A 20,873-nucleotide genomic window follows, 5' to 3' on the forward strand; every position below is an offset into this window, starting at 1 on the left:
GTTCCCATGATCTCATTTCATGACAATCGCGTGGGCGTATACATGTACTGTACTATCGACCAGTGGCTTGACATTTTGCGTGCATCAGCATAATGCACTGCAAAGACCCTATTACCAGTGATGATCTTCAGTGCAGTTAAAGGCACTGGACACGTTTGGTTACTACTGAAAATATAGCATAAAAACTTACTTGGTAACTACTTAAATGGATACATGTAGCTATAAAATGGATAGTAAAACATTGTGAGAAACGGCTCCCTCTGAAGTAACATACATGTAGTTTCATAGAAAGAGGTAACTTCACACACACAAAAATATTTGAATCTGAGACTTTAGGCCCGGCCAGGCATGATATTTTAGTTTGTTTTCTGATTTTTTTTTGCCCTTGGAAAAATCTGAAAAATTCTTATTGAATAGCCTGAAATGTATATTACAGCCTACACCATGTCAGAATGTAGGTCAGTCCTTACTACATAAAATATTCTTACTTTTTTTCCCAAGGACTCAAATGCCTGCTTGCCTGAAGCCTTTCAGGCATCTGAAAGCACACATATTTGTATAACAAGGGTGTTTCTTCGTACATTATATTCACTAGCAATTCGAATGACAAATTGAGCCCAAATGTTCACATATTTGTTATTTTCTGCATAATGTTGGGATACACCAGGTGAGATTACTGGTCTTTAACAATTACCAAAGGTCTCTCGGGCAACGATTTACCTTGTATAGCAGATCAAAATGCAATTCAAAATGTATCAGTTGCTACTCAAACATCATCATTTGCAACTCAGTATAAGCCTTCAGTGTGCACAAAATAACTTCAGTCTTTGTTTTTTGCTGTACAAAATTGCTGGATGAAATCATTTCCTGTGGCCAGTGCCATTAAAGGAACACGTTGCTTTGGATCGGTCGAGTTGGGCTTTGAAAAGTATTTATGGTTAGATAGATAATTTAAAAGTAGAATATAATGATACACGCAAACATGCCTCGAGATTGCACGTCTTTTTACGCCTCGAAGAAACAAGGTCAGCAGTTTTTTGGAGTCAAAATTTTGACTCCATAAAATGGCCGACTGTGTTAGTTCGCGGCGTAGAAGGAAAACCGTGCAATTTCGAGTGATACTTGTGTAGATCATTATATTCTACTTTTAAAATATCTTTCTAACCATGTGCATTTTATAACAAACGGTTTCAAACGCTTTTCAAAGAGCAACTCGTCCGATCCAAGGCAACCTGTTCCTTTAAGAACAGTCTATTTTCTTGCACTTTACGTTTTAGAAATGCCCTCAGAACAAGAGGATAAAAATGAGACGGGGGAGGAGGGGGGGGGGGATGGTTGATGACTGAAGCCATTGATGGATAATTCGATGGATGCTTGACTGGCCCATATGGAATAGTCATGAGCAGAGTCCATAGATGGTCTCCTCATTTAAAGTGCATGAACCCCTTTATATTGTAATGCACACTTGGGGCGCAACAACTTCACATACTGTGTGAACAAGTACACAATTCGAATCCAGAGCTCAGATTTTGTGGGGGAAATCCATAAGACCAAAGGGCATGCAGCTTAAGTTTTTTGACTGGACAAGAAGTTTGCAAAACTGGAATAAAAATGATAATTAAACATTATATACACAGCTTGAAACATAAAAAACTGTTCTTATTTTAACAAATACTAAGAGAAGATTTACCTCAATTGTGCAACTGATCATAGATCAGATTTGGTAATACATGTTTACAATATCATCAAATTTATATCTCATGTGTGTTGCAGGGTTCACCCTTAGCACTCTTACACTAGCTTTGGCCCGGTTTCATAGCGCTGCTTAATGACAAGCAAATTTGTGCGCTTACTGTAGTTGAAAAATCGCTATGGTGTAAATGTACTTTACAGGTTAGCAAGTCAATTTTGAGAAATGAATAAACCATTTTCACAAAAATTATTTTAGCATTTACAACAGAATCCAATACAAAATCATCCTTCTGACATTCAAGGCTCTCTATGGACTATCCCCTACCTACATACAGAGCATGATTCAGCCCTGTCAGGCCGGGTCTGAGGTCATCTGGCAGCATGCTCTATGTTCCTCTGACCCGTTTATCCAGCTATGGGGACAGGGCATTCAGTAACATTTCACCACGCCTCTGGAACTCTCTGCCTCAACATCTCAAGGACACACATGACATCTCTCGATTCCAACATTCTCTCAAAACCCATCTCTTCAGATTAGCCTTTGCAGATATACATGTAGAGTGAAATTTTCTTCTTGTTTTTTGACCAGCGCCTTTGAATGTGCTACAGATTTAGTGCGCTGTAAAAATGCTGTATTATTATTATTATTATTATTATTATTATTATTATTATTATTATTATTATTATTATTATTATTATATACGCAACTCCTGAAAACATTGCTCTGTGATTTTCTCTTTTATCCCCCTCAAAAACTTGACAACTAATGAAGCTGAAAATTATACGGGTAGACTATAAAATACATCTTCATTCACAGTAAGTAGGGATTCATGTCAGGGCCAAAAGATTTATTTACAAAGGGTATAAATCAAAACCCTTAAATGTGTAAACTTAAAGCCATTGGACACTTTCGGTAAACAGTATTATAAAAGGCCCACATTTCGTGTATCACAATTTATATAAAAAATAACAAACTGAAAAATTTAGGCTCAATCGGTCATCGGAGTCAGGAGAAAATAACGGGAAAACCCACCCTTGTTTCTGCACGTTTCGCCGTGTCATGACATTTGTTTTAAAAAAAAATCCGTAATTCTTGACATCGAGAATTGATAATTGTTTTAACGTTTTCTCAAAAAGTAAAGCATTTCATGGAATAATATTTCAAGAGAAGTCTTTCACCACTACCTTCCGTATTCGTAAACCCTGTAAGTTATTTATAAATCCGTGAACTTTTTTATTTGTTTTCTGCCCGAAAGTGTCAATGGCATTTAAAAGTCCTTGGTATCTACTGTGTGTGTGTTAATTTTTGTACAATGTACACTGTACTCCATGATGGTATTGAGACTGGACCATTAGTAAAGCGTTTCTTGTCATGAATATCACCATTAATGTCAACCCTGACAGATGAATGGTCCCAGGGGTGAAATGTTTGAGAGAACAGAATGTTTATAGTCGCTGTGCGTTATATATGCATACCTGTACTTCTTTCTCTTGAACTGTGTATCTCCAATGGAACTCAGCTTGACCATTCAATTTCTTAGACCTATTAATGCTTTATGAGTGGACCAACATACCAGGGGCCAATTTCAGAGAGCTGCTTAAGCAAAAAATTTGCTTAAGCACGAAAATAGCTCGCTTATTTTACATTTATGTTACTTGCCAAATTTTTATGCCATATACGTGTACATTGCTTGTGACTGGTGTTTAGCTGTTGTTTACAATAGCATAACAATTGACTGGACTCTTGGCCGGTAATCTGATTTTTACTAAGCAAGGATTTTTTTTTCGCTTTAAAAGCAAAATTTTGTGCTTAAGCAGCTCTATGAAATTGGGCCCAGGTACTTAGTTGTAAAGGCAAGGTAGCTTTTCCTTTGAACCCTGACAGAGACTAAGGCTTGATTCTTCACGAAGGCGATTGCCTACTTGCCTTGGTGCCCTTGAAATGCTCCAGTAGAAATGTACAATTTTTCATAGGGTGCCCTTTACCAAAGAGAAAATGCCTCGGTGCCCTTGCCCTTTCAAAAAAGAAGCATACAGGCCTTTTACATAGTACATGTACATACAGTAGTAGTGAGGTCCACACATCCCTTCGGTGCTCTTCTCTTATGTCACTCCACACTAATGCTGGACGATATCAATATTTGGACTGTTGATAATTGCCGAGAGTAATATCGCCGATATGTCAATGTGACCATAGAGATGTTGTTAAGTCACTGTTTAAGAAGGCACGGGGAAACTGGATTTGAAGATCTCTTGAATGTATCGTTTATTGTCGAAATCTGTAAATTGGGTGAACAGAGATGTTGATGACAGTTCGGCCAATTTCAGAATTATATTAAGCAAAATAGTTCAACAATAACAGTTAAATAATAATCGTTAAACAATAATTACAAATATAATAAATGGAAAATGAATAAAACTAAATCCTGGTCGCCATCTTGGCAAACCACATGACTCATGTTTACCAAAAGAACATTGATTAGAAACACACTAAATAGCCAAATAATTAAATAACTAAATAATTATTGCCAAATTGTTCGAAAAGTTTGAAATGAACTTTTTTAATGGTTAGAAACAACTTTAAACAAGATGTCAAATGCTGTCACAAAAATCAATCAGCATGCTATTATTTCTATAATTAAAACAAACTTTTGTTCCTGTTTCTTTTATTCCACTTCAGAATTCTATCCGACACAACCTCTCCCTGCATAGTCGCTTCGTACGGGTCCAAAATGAAGGAACGGGAAAGAGCTCCTGGTGGATGATTAACCCCGATGCTAAGCCCGGTAAGTCGTCCCGCCGGCGAGCCTCCAGCATGGACACCAGCAACCCTAAGTGGGAAAAGAAACGCGGCCGAGCCAAGAAGAAGGTCCTGGAGGAGCACGCCAAGTGGAACACCAGCCCAACGCCCAAGTTTGAGGGTGGGGAACCTGAGACGTCGCTGTCGCTCGCACTGAGTTCTGAATTCCGCTCGCGAGCCAGTTCCAACGCCAGCAGTTGCGGGCGTCTATCCCCCATCAATCAGATGGTTGAACTGACGGATATGCATGACAACGAGGCCCCACCCATGTCACCCGGTGCCTACGATATCGGCCACCATACACAACCTTATGAGAGTCCAGATCACCTCCATACAGACCAACTAACATCACTCGCCCAGGCCATGAGTCTTAACGCCTCGCTGAACGGCTCAGTGAGCTCGGATCTGAACAGTTCAGTTGAACAGCTGAGAGTGCCGGCACCCAGAAGGCCCTCTCCACAGCACACAAGTCGCGGACCTCTTTTCCAGAATGGTGTTTCAAACAACTCCAATGGCTACATGTTTTCCCCCTCCCCAAGCTTCAGTGGGTCCGATATATCCCCTGTACATAGTAATGTGCAGAGTCCAGCGTATAGTCCCTACGGCCAGAATTCCGCCATGAGTCCCATGGCTCAGCAGCGCTGCTCCCCGTCGATGAGCGTCACCGACATGTCACAGCCTTTCACCATGAATGTTCCACAACAACAGCAGCAGCAAACACCCTCAGCCTTCACCATGATGCCACATCAGGATCCCAGCGTCATCCTGTCCAAGCGCGACCCGATGCTGTCCCACTCTACGCTTGGGCCGGGCAGTATGATGCACCAACGTCCCACCAACCTGCCGACGTGCCGCGTTCAGACCTCCATCTCGCAGGGCCGGTCGCTGCAAGGGTTCAGTCCGCAGACCAGCCCGAGCAACCCGCTGTCGGGGCTGCTGCTGCCGAATGCTGTTACGGCGTCCCAGACCAACCACATGTCCAGCCCCACCCATGTATCCCTCAACGCCCACTACGCGCAGTCCATGAACCAACTCCTTCAGAGCAGTCCGATGACCACCAACACCAGTGACAGGGTACCCACTGATCTTCAGAGTCTTAACGTGGACATGTTTAAGGATATGCACTGCGACATAGAGTCTGTGATTCATGATGAACTTAAGATGGACGACGGGAACCTGGACTTCAATTTTGATGGGCCAATCAACAACCAGACGGTCGCCCCCAACTGGGTTCATTAATGGCAGGTAAGTCAAAACTCACTCAGTTTTCATCTTAATACATGAACGTCTGCCACAGAGATTTGTCTGTTTGTTTGTGTGCCTTAACAAGATAGTGACTGAGGGGTTCTTTTTAGTTAGAAATTGTATTTGTTGGTTTTATGACAAGACAGATGGTTAGGTGCCGATTTAAATCCCTTCAGAAAAATAGATTGTGTGACCGCACAGTTTTCAGAATGAGAAAGAGGACTCTTGAGGGTGGTGGCCTGTTTTTTTTTTTTGGGGGGGAGTCTCCATTTGCAAAGAACGATTTAAAACAATTTTAATATCCATAAGATCAATTTATCACTTAAATAAATGGTGCATGAAAGGGTTAAAGAAAGGGGCCCTCAATGTCGCCAGGAACACTGTAATTCTGCTATGAGTACCCGAATTAACAATGCTTTAGCACTTGATAAATGAATGCCTTGCTTGTGACTGGCATTTCACTAAACCGTACCTAGAGAGCAAAGTTTCTAAAAACGCAATTAGTTTCTACTTAAAAACAGACAAGTTTTAGTATAATGCAACCTGTCACTTGACTCTGTAGCTTCATCATCGTCGAGTCATTGACCCTGTACATCGTCGTTCGAATAAAAAAAAAGTCATTATACAAAAAGAAAAAAAATGTAAATATTTCAAGAAACACTGGGGGACGCAAATCCCCAACCAATTAAAAGAAATCAAAGAATGCAAAGGGATCAACTTGTACGACTTCCGTCAGATCTCATTTGCGATGTGATTTCTTTTTTTTTCATCCTGGACCAGTGCCTTGGATTACATCTGGACTATAGAATATTATCTGCTCTGAAACTCATGGAGCTCTGTTTGTTCACTTGATAAGGAGGAAGGGGGGGGGGGGGTAGAGAGGCAGAAGGAGAGAATACATGTAGATTACTTGTAATCGTCCAATGCATATGAATTGAAAATCTAAATCTTTTTCTGCGTCCCTCGAGACCATGGACCTTCATCAGGCAGCAGTTCTACTTTTTAACAATTCAGATGTCCAGCGGGCAGGCTTTGTGACTTCATTTTGGATGATTATTTGGGAATATGCATGGCGCGCTTTCTCGAAAAGTCATTAATTTTGCAGTTTCTCGTTATCAAGTGGAATTGATTGCATTCTTTAGTTTCATAGATTCATAAACACTGAAGGATTGTTAGATTGCGATTTATGCAACTTATAACATAAAAGGAAGTTAAAACCCTTAAAATCATCAAAATTTATAAAACAGTAAGCTATTCCTTGATCCTACAATCATAAATTATTATTGTAGGGCCTACATCAAAGACAAACATAGTATATTATTAACTTACAGTGATGATATGCAATTTGTAACTAAAAAGGGAGTTAAAACCTTAAAAACCATCAAAATATATAAAACAGTTTTCCTTGATCCTTTTTTTTTTTTTACGAGAATGTACCAAGACAAAGTTGTGCTTTGACATGTAAAGGGTATAAAGGATACCTGTATGTATTACATGTATACAAACAAAACTCTGTACCGATGTACAAAAAGGGCACCAAGGTACATGTAGTTATTGGACTCAATTGCCCCTGTTGCCTTCATGATGGTTGCTTTTCAGCGGTAGACGGAAAAGGAGACCCAGTAGAGGACCCTACGTCATCACCGTGATATGAATAAAACATTTAGGTCAGGTCATTCCCTAACCCTAACCCTAACCCTAACCCTAACCCTAACCCTCTTTGCCTCGATTTCGATTTGACATCTGACCCAACATCAAACATGAATTATGCATAGGGGGTCTACCATGTTTTATTCACACGACCAAAGTCCATGACGTACGTCCTCTACTGGGTCTCCTTTTCCCGTCTACCCTTTTCAGCACTATGAACTAGCCAGCTGGACCACTTGGTGTGAATCTTGACTGGTCCCCAGGTGTCTCAGCCAGCATTTTGGGCTGTCAACCACAGTTTAGAAGTTTTAAAGCAATCGCACAACATCGGTAAACAGTATCGTTCAAAGGCCCACACTTCGTGTATCACAACTGTTTATAACTTTGAAACTTTGAAACTGTGAAACTTTAGGCTCAATCGGTCATCCGAGTCGGGAGAAAATAACGGTAAAATCTACCCTTGTTTCTGCACGTTTGGCCGTGTCATGACATGTGTTTAAAATAAATCTGTTATGTTGATATCGAGAATTGATAGTTGTAAACCATTTCATGGAATAATATTTCGAGGGAAGTCTTTCACCATTACCTTCTGTAAACCCTGCAAATTATTTGTAAATCTGTAAATTATATGTAAACTTAAAAAAAAAATTCTGTTCAGAAAGTGTCCGATGGCTTTAAGGCTGTTTCATTGCTGTGCGCTTTCCCTCTGTTTCTTAATCATTTCACCTCTATTATGACGGTATGGTGACGTCAACACTTTATAAAGGTTCCTTACCCACCCCCCCCCCCCCCCCCCACCCCTACAACTACTCAGAAGAAAAACATTGTGCCCGCTCTACTAGACATTGCATTGGACATTGTTGTACAAAGATTTGATTCTGAGGGTGTTGCATTTATCTTGCATTTTTTGCCAACAAAAGCCCTGAACTTTAGGTTCTTGTTTTCCCCCTTCCGCTTGTGGGTGTTTTGAGAAGACATTCGATATAGTAGACAACATGCTTGTTTAAGGGGCACCGTAAAGTTCAATATGTTGTTTTGGCATTTTATCTGGAAACTGTTAAAAACAACTTTGTTTTTTGTCTTTGGTTTTGGAGACAACAACATGAAATGTCAGGAGTACATGCTGAAAGGATCTGTTTTGTTAAAGGATTCGGATACCTTTTCAAAATGTCCATAGATTTACCTTAAACTTGCAGGGTTTGAAGATAATGGTAAAAAGCTTCCCTTCAAATTTTACTTACTGAGGTGCTGTAGTTTTTGAGAAATGAGTAAAACAATGACATGAAAATATGTTTGTAAATGATCAAAATAATTTTCGACTCATGAGATGAACATTATTTTCATGGCATTGTTTTACTCATTTCCCAAAAACTACAGCACCTCAGCACGTAATATTTTCAGGGAAGCTTTCTACTAGCATTGTCTTCAAACTGTGTAAATCTGTGGACATTGTGTTTTTTTGTCCTACAAAAGTTACATCTATAGACCCTTTAAATGGTATTTTTAACAAAAGCTGTATCTCAGATCTTCCATGTATGAGTACAACAAATTTAATTAGGTAGTGCCTTAACTTGTATTTTAATGGCATATTCTACCTATAATTGTCTGTTGACTTTAATTGTGACAAGTTTTGAAAAATTGAGGGTACTATAAACAAAACTAATTTGCATAAAGTTATTTGATGATCACATCGCAAAATATCCACATCTGTTAAGGTTGCAACATACATGTAAAGCAAGAAATTATCATCATGATTATTGGAAGTTGTGTTCAAGCGATCACTTATGAATAAATGATATTATAATAACTCTGGTGAATTTAAAAACACTGCTGATTCTATTCCGGTCTTAATTTCATGTTGAAGTACGATATAAAAAAAATACATAATTTGTAGCCTAACGCCCACATGTGTGGATGTTTTGTAATGCCATAATTAATTATGCAAATATAAAGAAGCCTTTTATTAAGCATCTGTAAGCACACAAATTTGTGCAACAAGAGGGTTATTTTCTTATTATTTCTTTTTGCAACTTCAGTATGACCAAATGAGCAATTTTTCTTCTTCAGATTTGTTATTTTTTTAAATGCAAGTCAGAATACACGTGTTTGTGAAGATCTTGTGGGACCTTTTTAATTCTCTTGTGACTTTGTTGAAACCTTGTGACTTTTTTGTCAACGTAGAAGATAAAATAAGTAACCGTATTTTTCACTGAATAAATTTGTACATGTACGCTACGAACAACTGCTTTCAAAACTTTTTTCTTCATTGAAAAACTCACAAGTATTTTCACTTTTCCAGCGATTGGTGAAAATGAGGTTTGTAATGTATTGTAATAGAGTATGTGTTTTTACACACACTGATGTGTAGTGTTGTACATGTACATGTACGTTCTGTACACACGCAGCTAACAAATGTGAATTTGAACTGCCTCTAGCTACCAGGCAAGCTCAGTGGTCTAGTGGTAAGACATGTGCTTTAGAATGGCAAAGGTCATGGGTTCGAATACAACCCATAATAATTCAACATTATTAGTAATTGTGCCCATGATTTTATAAGGGATGAGGATTATTAGGAAACTATATGAGTGTACTGTTCTTACAATAACTCAAGATTCATTGCATTCATTATTATAAAAACAAAATTAATAATTTATGAGGTTATTGGATTGACCTACATCCAAAACACAGCTTGGTTTATAATAGTAATAGTAATACACAATACATAAATCATAACTATTTTTGTATGCAATGTACTACTTTGTATAATTATGCTGGGGTTGTAATACAATGTATCAATATCGGGGTAATACATGATAGTGAGATGTTTACAAACAACAACAGTGTAGGCTGTGTAGGCCTAGTACACATTTGCAGTAACTGTATTGTGCAGTTACAAATAGTACAGGATTTTGAAGTCATTGTGTGTTTGATTTGTGGCATTGTGTACCCTGCCCCCACTCCTATTGTGTCTTCATTGCATTATGGGAACCTTTTGTGGATTTAAGAACAACATTATATGAACGTATTATAATAATTAGCAAGCAAGTGGGCATGTACATGTACATGTTATATCTCAAATATGCCACCCTTTAAAAAGCAAATGCACATGCTAGTTTTAATCAATAGCATCTGCATTTATGTAGGATTGAAACAATGGAACTGCTCAAAAGAACACAGACATTTGCCTTAAAGCCATTGGACCCTTTCGGTAAACAGTGTTGTAAACACTTTGTGTACCACAACTTCTATATCAAATAACAAACCTGTGAAAATTTAGGCTCAATCGGTCATCGGAGTCGGGAGAAAACAACGGAAAACCCCACCCTTGTTTCCGCGCGTTTCGCCGTGTCATGACATGTGTTAAAAATAAATCCGTAATTCTCGTTAACGAGAATTTATATTGTTTTGCTGTTTTCTCAAAAAGTAAAGCATTTCATGGAATAATATTTCAAGAGAAGTCTTTCACCATTGCCTTCTGTAAACCCTGTAAGTTATTTGTAAATCTGTGAACTTTTTTTTTTTTTTCTGAACCGAAAGGGTCCAATGGCTTTAAAGCCTTTTTCAGTATTTTTCACATTTGTCAATTTTTTTTTCCTGGCAAGTGCCAGATCTGGTTGGCAAGTTGAGGGCAAATAAAGGACAAGGCCTCTGTAAACATTGCAGGCTTGGGAGCTACTCATCTCTTGTTTGACAATCCACCCAAAAAGCTAATCCAATTCAACTTTCATTCCTTGTTTACTCTTTAAATTAACACCACTTGAAAACAATGCAGCCATGCGTAAATCAAGGGAACTTGAAAAAATAAAAAATAAATACGCAGTCAGTTGTGCTCGTAGATGAAAAGTGAAACTGTCCACATGGTGTCTAAACCTGTACTTTTGTATATAATTTCTGGTAATGGCATAGAGTAAACTTCCTGAATTGTAAGATCTCTTACATGTACATGTAGGTCCCAGGTCTACAATAAGGGGGAACCCAGGTCCTAAAAGGTAAAGATTACCTGGTAATTCTTGTTTTCCTTGCCTACACATAATCGGGCCTGATATTTCACGGAGGCAACGAAGGCGATTGCCACCGTGTCCCCTGGTCACTGCCTTGGTGCCCTTAAAATGCTCCAGTACAAATTTGTAATTTCATCATCCAGGGTGCCCTTCAACAAGAGGAAAATGCCTTGGTGCCCTTGCCCTCTCAAAAACGAAGCATACAGCCCTGCATGATAATTCCTACCAGCAGTCAGCCACATTCAGTCTTCATGCTGGTTGCACAGGACAACATTTTTGTCCAAGTTTCCGGGTCATTAATTACGCGTTGTATCATCACAAACTAGAAAGAGTCTGCTGGTAGTATTAAGGACTGCTTGATTGATGGATGGATGGATGGGGGCCTGCGCTCTAACCAGAATTAGAAACTGCCTCGCTACATTGTAATTACCCAGGGGTTATTGTCTATTCATGCTTAATGAGCAGGAGGGGAATGCTTTGATGGGTTTTAATTGAAGGGGTATGTTTCGGTTAGAATAAGGAAAGAATTGCTAGACTGCAATATTTTATCAGTCTGTCTGCCGCTTCATGTGGTTTTTTTTTTTCATCTCCCCTTCAGTTGTAGCAGTCAATGTTTAGAAAATTGTGAAGAATCAGCTAATCGTTCTTAAAGAGAAACATTGTCTTTGGATTGGGTGCTTTGAGCTATAAAAGCATATTGTCAAGAAATGAATATGGTTGTGAAGATATTTTAAAAGTCAATGGTTCACACAAGTATTCCTCAGCGATTCTCCTCTGGTAAGGGTCACTTCTATGAGGTAAATGGATATTTGTGTCGGAACCTTTCAAAGGGCACCACATTCAAAGCACAGGACACCGCAGCAATTCCTGTGGGTGTCATGGGTTAGGTTCCAGCCCTGCATACAGTAAAAATATATTCAGTCATTATTGTAAAAAAAATTGTATAAATGCTTAAATTTTGTGGTTTCCAAGATTCCCTCCATGTGAACTAACCACAGTTTTTCGGTTACCGGGCAGGTGTATACTACGTTAACCACAGTTTGATGGGTACCAGGCTGGTTTGTTTTCCCCCTTTTTGCCAAGATACTCTTTGATTCCCTTTGACATTTTATGCTCTTTTTCAACAACCTTGTCGTCTCTGGTTACACACATAGAACTTTAGAAAGGTCTGTCATATTCCATCCCAGTTTGAAACAACAAAAACACGATACAATGATAACACATCGTCACTTAAAATCATATCCCCCCTAGGTGTTTATCACCTAACATTAACTCCCCCCCCCCCCACCCTAAGTCTAAGGGTGGCACTTGTTTTGAAGTTAAATTTTTATTTTTTTCACGTCAGAGCTTGTTTAGAAACCTTTCCTCTCTCTCCCCGAACGAAAGAAAAAACATGGCCCTCATAGCCCCTAGGACAGTCAGTGATCCACAAACGGACGAGGATGGAGTGTAAGAACACGTCGACCCTACCGGCTTGAGCGAGATGGGGTGATTTCGCGATGGATCCTCCCAGCCCCATGCACAATAGGCAGGATACTTCCTGCGTTGAATAGACTAATTCTCTACGATCTAGAGAAACCATCATAGCGTGTGTAAAACGATGACGTCAGCGGGCTTGAAGCCGTCTGCTCAATTCTCCGTCCGCTCTCTCTCTCTGAGTCTTTTTTCTTCTCTCACGCTCATGTTCTGATGAAAGCCGTATGACGTAGGCAACCTCGATCAGATCTCTATGGCCTATTCAATCTTAACATCAACGGTGTGTGTGTGTGTGTGTGCGGGGGAAAAACACTCGCTCACTTAAACTCCTATTATCTGTAGGGCATATTATATCAAGTTAATGACGATAGTTTGTGATATTTGTGTAGTACTTGCTATTTTAAGAAGTTACTTTTTTTTTGTATGAAAGATTTGAAAGAATATTAATTTCCCCCTTTGTACACTGATGTGCGTAGAACTGTATTTGAATGTTGGAGCGCCTTGAGCATCACTGAGTGACGGATGAGTGCTTGAAGCCAATATTATTATTATATTATTAATTACGAATAGGAACAACGCTTGCCGAGCATTTACATGTGAGCAGTTACACCATATAGGCCTATCAGAGTATTAGAATTGTTTGTTGTCAGGAGTTGGTTTAGTAATTCTTAGTAGCATGACATTTCAGTCTGAGTCTGCTTGGTTTTCGTTCCTGAACCCCTCAAGGCAATCATTGGAGCATACTGATTGAGACGGTGAATCGCTAAACCCGTATGCATGTGTTATAAACTCTACATGATGAATTCTCATGCACACGCACATGTTTCAGGGCCTGTATGTTTCAGGCCTGTACATGTATGCTTTGCTTTTGAAAGGGCAAGGGCACCAAGGCATTGCTTAGGGCACATGGAGGCAATCGCCCTCGTTGCCTCCTCTGTGAAGTATCATGACTGATAGTTAAACCGGTATGCAGCTAGCGTGTGTTATAAACCAACATGATGAATTCTCATGCACATGTTGGTCTGTATGCTTCGTGTTTGAAACGGCAAGGGCACCAAGGTGGCAGGGAGGCAGCTGCCTCTGTTGCCGCTGTGAAGTATCAGGCCTGGAATTCTCATGCACATGCAGACTTGGAAAGGGCAGGGGCACCAAGGCATTTTTTCCTTTGTGAAAGGCACCCTATAAAGATGAGGAATTTGTAATTTCTACTGTAAGCATTTTAAGGGCACCAAGGGCTCAGAGGCAATTGCCTTTGTTGCCTCCGGAAAATATCTGGCCTGAATGTATTTTGGTACGTGGATGTTTTGTTCATGTGAGTATTCTGATTTACGATTTGTTTGCCCTTGGGAAAAATCAGGGGAAAAAATAGCTCCTGAAATGCATATTAAAGCCAACGTCATGCGTAATGTAGGTCAGCCCTTGAACTCATTATGTATAGTCCTACATTTTTGCAAAACAAATATCATGCTTGTTTGAAAGCACTTAGGCTATACACTGTAGGAACATGCTCAAAAACAATGACCTGAAAATGGAAGGAGTTGCTTTGACCATGGAGGAAGGAATAGAAGGAGCTCGAACGAAGGGAATTCAAAAGTCGAACCTGCGGTACCGCGGTCGTTTAACAACACCTTGTAATCACCGACATACCTTATACAGACAATGGGCGACCTGGCGTATGTGAGTTTGCGCGTACGCACTTGGTTCTTCACTCAACTATGGTGTCGTATGTCGTATGGATATAACACAGAAAAACAACTTTTTTGAGACCTGATAAAAATTGTGTACACTTGTGCTCACCGAATTGAAAAACACAATTGAATACCAACCCTCGTGTGCTAATACCCAAATTTTGAACCACCGCTAGTGACCGGAAAAGCAAAAAAAAAGAAAAAATATGCCATGATGTTTCAGTAAAAACACCACAAACGGTAAATGAAAATGGGTATATTCACAATTCTTGTCTCCAATGATTCAACTTTACACGAAGACAATGGTGCGGAGCGGCGGTACCGCACGTTCTGTACAAAGAAATCTAATCCTGCTCGTTAATCGGCCGTCCAGCTGGAGGTCTCCTATCTTTTTCCACTAGTTAGACGGGGGCATTGTCAGGGTACTCTTTTGTTACTCTGCGGTTTTGCGGGTCGTTCGAGCTCCTTCTCTTCCTTCCTCCATGCTTTGACTCAAATGTGATGATCACAAACATTCAGTTTGGATAGTGTACATACATGGTTGGGTTTATTAAACGCAGAAGGATGGACCACTCTTTCAAAAACCGATGATGTGTTACAAATTTGATTAAAGGTAATGTATGGTACACCATAGAGCAAGGACCTATGGTTACACTCGGTGCCTTTCCTAGAACAATTAGCCCTTCATGTGAAATATATGCTAATTACATTCATGCCTACTTACAGACATTATTGGTTAGCAAACACCATAGAGGAAGAGTTGTGCACTAGGGAGCCGCACAAATACATACACCTCGCGCCACCATCATTAGTGCTATACAAAAAGGCGTAATGTCCCCCAATTTTGCCAATAGTAATGTAAGTGCCCACAAGTTTGTGAAGTTGACATGTTTCATGGGAAAGCATGCCAATATTTTCATCTTTGAGAGGGCAAGGCCATTTTCATTTTGAAAAGGGCACCTCAATAAGTTAATTATTGGTAAATAGTTTAAAGGAACACGTTGCCTTGGATCGGACGAGTTGGTCTATGAAAAGCGTTTGAAACCGTTTGTTATGAAATGCATATGGATAGAAAGGTGTTTTAAATGTAGAATATAATGATCCACACAAGTATCACTCAAAATTGCACGGTTTTCATTTTACGTCGCGATCTAACCATACCGATTTTATAACAAACGGTTACATGGCACTTTTCAAAGACCAACTCGACCGATCCAAGGCAACGTGTTTCTTTAAGTGATGTATTTTGTTGTTTTTGATGTAGTTTACAATGAATCCAATCCAACTATGCGTGGCAATAATAGACACAGTGTTCAATAATATTTCTCTTCCTCATTATTATTGAAACAGAGTCATGTTAAAATACCAGGGTTCACTTTGGTCATTGTGCAGCCATGGTTAGAAGTAATTACTGAAGGGGGGGGGGACACACACCGTATGGAGCGATAAACATTACGTCAGCCATCAGCTGATCGAAGGAATATCCCATAGCAACCGTCTCCTTGATAGTTTGACAGCGCTGTGTTGACATGCTCAGTTCGCCTTGACAATCAAGCCGGTCTGCCCCCGTCTGTGCGGGCGAGTGTGAAATTATGCGGCATGAATTGTGGCTCGATCTCCGTCAGTAGCGGCCCCCAGACCCAAGGCTACGAGCAAACTTAATACGTCAGTCGGAGTGCTCCTTCAAGTGGGGAGCATAATCGCATCATCGCTATGACAGCGAGATACAGGTATCCACTAACGCTCAGCCGTCAGCCAACAACCTTTTTTTTCTTCTCTTCTTTTTTTCTCTCTTCAAGATAAAGGTGACACTGAGACAAGTTTGAAGGAATTGTGACGGTATGATATGAGGCTCGGTTAAAGGATTTTGAAACCTTTTGTAGATCTAGTTTTTGGCCATAACATGAATCCGTTCCCACTGTAAATGAAGATGTATCTGTAATATATTTTATCTGTAGAAATTTCAGCTTCATTAGTCATAAAAAAAAAAAAAACGGTGAAAATCACAGAGCAATGACAGTCGGGTAAATCTGATGTACATGCTAAGATAATTTTCGTCTCACTGGGATGAAAATTATTTTTGTGAAATTGGTTTACTCATTTTCTCAAAAACTACAGCATCTCAGCAAGTAATATTTTTAGGGAAGCTTTCTACCATCATTATCTTTGAACTGTGAACATTTAATGTTTAATGTACATCCTTGGTTGTTTATGTTTTGTGTCATATAAAAAGTACCCAAACCCTTTAAAGGCAGTGGACACTATTGGACACTATTAATAATTATCATCATACAACCTTCCTTGATTACGAGTAATGGGGGAGAGGTTGATGGTATAAAACATTGTGATAAACAGCTCCCTTTGAAGTGACGTAGTTTTCGAGAAAGAAGTAATTTTCCACGAATTTGATTTCGAGACCTCAAGTTTAGAATTTGAGGTCTCGAAATCAAGCATCAGAAAGCACACAACTTCGTGTGACAAGGGTGTTTTTTCTTTCATTATTATCTCGCAAATTCGACGACCGATTGAGCTCACATTTTCACAGGTTTGTTGTTTTATGCATATGTTGAGATACACCAAGTGAGAAGACTGGTCTTTGACAATTACCAATAGTGTCCACTGTCTTTAAGTTCAATTAATGCATTTGACACTACGGTGTTCAGACCCCTGATAGGAGTGCTTCTCAAGACGAAAGTGACGCATTTAGCGCCCTTAGAACATACTTGTAATCGCCGCCAGATATGCGCCAAATCAAAGGTGGAATTAATTTATTTATTTATTTTAGTTTTTTAATGAATTGATTGTTATCCTTTGATTAACATCATGCATTCATCCTGCAAAAATACCATTAAACTCAGTTGTCAAGTCAAAGTGAAATTTATTTTGATGGTGATTTTTGTCATCAATTATAATCTTGAAGGTTTATTTCTATAGTGGCAAATCAAAACAAGCGATGATCATTGAAGGGTCTTTAAATGTTTATTTCTTTGACTTTTAAAGAATTTCGGACAAAAATATTTTCTTAGGGGAATGGAGTGGGTATTATTTTTTTATAATCAGTGAGCTCTCAAAATTATAATAAATTTCCTAACAATTTCTGGACAAATTGCCGATGAATCCTGACGTCTTTAAATAAGCTCTGTTTTTGAGTTATTTTGTGAAAAAATCATTTAGAGACAGACTGCCAGATATTCAAAACAAAAATTATTCTACTTGCCATGGTAAATATGCCATGAAGAACATATTTAAAGGGCGTAAAATTTAATATTGAAGGGCATTTTACATAATTTTGTAATAGTAGTTCTTGAGAATCTTGGCTGTAAATCGGGTCAGTATTAAGTTGAAAAAAAAAAAAACAATGCCCAAAAAGTTCCACTAACTCTAAACAAATCTTTGATACGCAGTTCAAATTTTCACAGACTAGTTTCAAATTTTCTTAGACATTCTGGCCTAACTTTTTCTCTTCAAAAAAAAAATATTTGTTTGCAGCCTGACCCCTAACCCCAACTTTTTTGGGGGGATGTCTGTAATTGTATTTTAGACTAGACAGTTTGAAGTGAAATAATCTACTCTGCCAGAAATGAAAACCAAGACTAATCCGGACAAGCTTTACATAGACGCCAACTTTATTTTGGTTTCAGTTTTATCTTGATGTGGAAATACATGTACTTCGTGTCTGGGGAGAAATGGTTACAAATTTGCGATCATTATCAATGGACTTGGCACTGCACTGTTGAGTCATGGGTTTAAAAATAATAAATAATAATGTCGAAGTCTTGTATAGCGCCTGTAACTCACAACAAGGTACTCAAGGCGCTTAGTATGCATTTCTCTAGAAAGATAGATAATTGAAGTTATGAATTCTGAGACCCATACAGTATGTAGCACCTTATAAGGGTTAACAAGGTGCTACGGCGCATTCAGCAGCCACTGCCAGGAAACACTGGGGCGAACACCTTACTTTTTAGTGATAAGTGTTAACTGGGATCTTTTACGCACATTACACAGCACCCAGGACCAACGCCTTTATGTCCCATCCGATGTGTATAGACCTTTATCATGGAGTGGCCATCTTGATTTTTCTCCCATTCAAATGAATGTAACCAAACCGAGGCTGGACGAATGAGAAATGGTCTGGTTCCATTTTTGTACAGCATATCCATGGCCGTAATGGGATACATGGAACATGACCAAAATGGGGGCAGCATGATTAAAGTCTAAAGGAATGCATCCAATACAAAATTAAATCTCTTCTGTTCGGTTTCCTTTTTTGGAAATAGACTGAATGGAAAGTCCAATCTGAATACGCTTCCTGTGGATTGTCGCTAACCGATGCGCTAAAGCTAGCATGACAGCTGATGACTTAACAGGGGGAAGTCCCTAATTATGAGACTGAGTACGGATATAGACAGGTGGTAAGGTAGTGGCTCCGAGAAAGAAAAAAAAACGGCAATACAAAATTGTCTGGTTACTGTGTTTGTTTATTCACCCGGATGAAAAGAAGTGATTCCGAAACCCCTTAAGTCAATATTTGTATTAAGTCATTTCTTTCTTCTTCTTTTTTTCCGAGTGTGTGAGTGAGATTTTCTGACAAAATATTTGTTTTATTGCTGTGTGGAATATCATAGCACAAATCAGTCGACTTGGCCGTAGCAAAAAATACCTATAGAGAAGACTGTTCTGATGTGAAGGACTACTTGTGTGTTAAAATTTGTCAACCTGGTAAATCAAGGATATTTTTATGTATGGAGTTTTGTTGTGTGTTGTACAAAAGGAAAAAAGTCTTCAGTATGTCATGCCACTCAGATCCCTTTTAAAACCATTATACACTTTCGGTAAACAGTATTGTCCAAGTCCCACACTTCGTGTATCACAACTAATATATAAAATAACAAACCTGTGAGAATTAAGGTTCAATCGGTCATCGGAGTCGGGAGAAAATAACGGGAAAACCCATTCTTGTTTCCGCGCGTTTTGCCGTGTCATGACATGTGTTTAAAATAAATCCGTAATTCTCGCTAACGAGAATTTATTATTGTTTTAATGTTTTCTCAACTTTTTTTTTTCCCTGTACCGAAAGGGTCCAAAGGCTTTAAAGACACTATTGGTAATTATTCAAAACATAACGTAGCATAAAAACTTAGTTGTAAATGAGCAACGGAGAGCTGTTGATAGTATAAAAAAATTGTGAGAAACAACTCCCTCTGAAGTAACGTAGTTTTTTGAGAAAGAGGTAATTTATTTCTAAGATATATTTGAATCTGAGACAAACTTCAGACCTGAAGCCTTTCTCAAGAGTCTGAACAAGGTTTATCGCGATTCAGAACCGCATTGCTTTGTGGGAAGGCATATGGGGCAGTTTGCTATGCAATGTATGTTGTCATGCACGACTTGCATGCATCGCCTATATCTTTGTGTGGGTTCAACAGCGCCCTCTTATGATATTTTGCTATTGGCGATAAACCTTATGGAGAGATGAACCAGGTTACATTTATAAAACAGAGATAAGATTAATCTTCAGCACCTAACAAACAGTTTCACTCTAAGGTACAAGCAAAACCAAATGAAAGAGAAATTCCCCAAACTCAAGGTCGCTTCAAAATAAAAGACTCTCCTCACACTCTTGTCACTCATCATCCCATTTTTACTTCTCTGTCTTTGAGGTCCCCAGGAGTCGCCCCACAAGGCACCCCAAAATGGAGTCGCAACCCTAGCCTGACCTTGTGGTTTCAGCCTGGTGAATGTATACCCTCTTGTTTTTTGTTGCCCTTTTTTTTTGGGGGGGGGGGGGAAGGGGGGGGGGTGCTGTTGCGTGTTTATTATTCACAGGTATACAGCAAATTCGTGGAAAGGCTTCCTTTATCTTGAACACCCGTTCAAACACAACACAACTACTTGTTGTATGATGGACAGGGCTTTTAAGTAAATATGTGGGCGGTCTAGAAATAATTGAATACAAGTTTTACACATGTAGCTGTTCGCTAACTATGGGTAGGGCCTTTATATGGCTTATTAAATACTTCTGTGTAAAATAAAATAAATAGAAATGCTGTGTTGTTACGCCACCAGTCCTTTTTAGAACCACCACAAATAATAAGAGAGGGTTAAAAAGTACATTGGTGTTTACCGAAAACAGATTCTAGAATTATCAATCAATATCACTGTACTTTTCTGTTATTGAAAATTCCATTTTATCAAAACCACTATCTAACATTCTAAGGCTAGTAGAGTGTTAGCTTTATGTGTGGTCGAATTCTGAGAACAGTTTTCATTTGATGTAAAACAAGAAAAGATAGTATTGTGTATTTTCTTCAACCACTT

General features: G+C 39.0%; 1 protein-coding gene across 1 annotated transcript in view; it reads left to right on the forward strand.

Moving 5' to 3' along the window:
• Positions 1-20,873, forward strand: part of LOC139947628 (forkhead box protein O3-like) — a 75,872-nt gene that overhangs the window by 21,586 nt on the left and 33,413 nt on the right. The window contains exon 2 of the mRNA XM_071945587.1: positions 4,373-5,737. Coding sequence (XP_071801688.1) covers positions 4,373-5,731 — 1,359 coding nt within the window. The 3' untranslated portion in view covers positions 5,732-5,737. The remainder of the gene's footprint in view (positions 1-4,372; positions 5,738-20,873) is intronic.

Source organism: Asterias amurensis, chromosome 14, assembly GCF_032118995.1.
Source record: "Asterias amurensis chromosome 14, ASM3211899v1".
NCBI classification, from domain to species: Eukaryota; Metazoa; Echinodermata; class Asteroidea; order Forcipulatida; family Asteriidae; genus Asterias; species Asterias amurensis.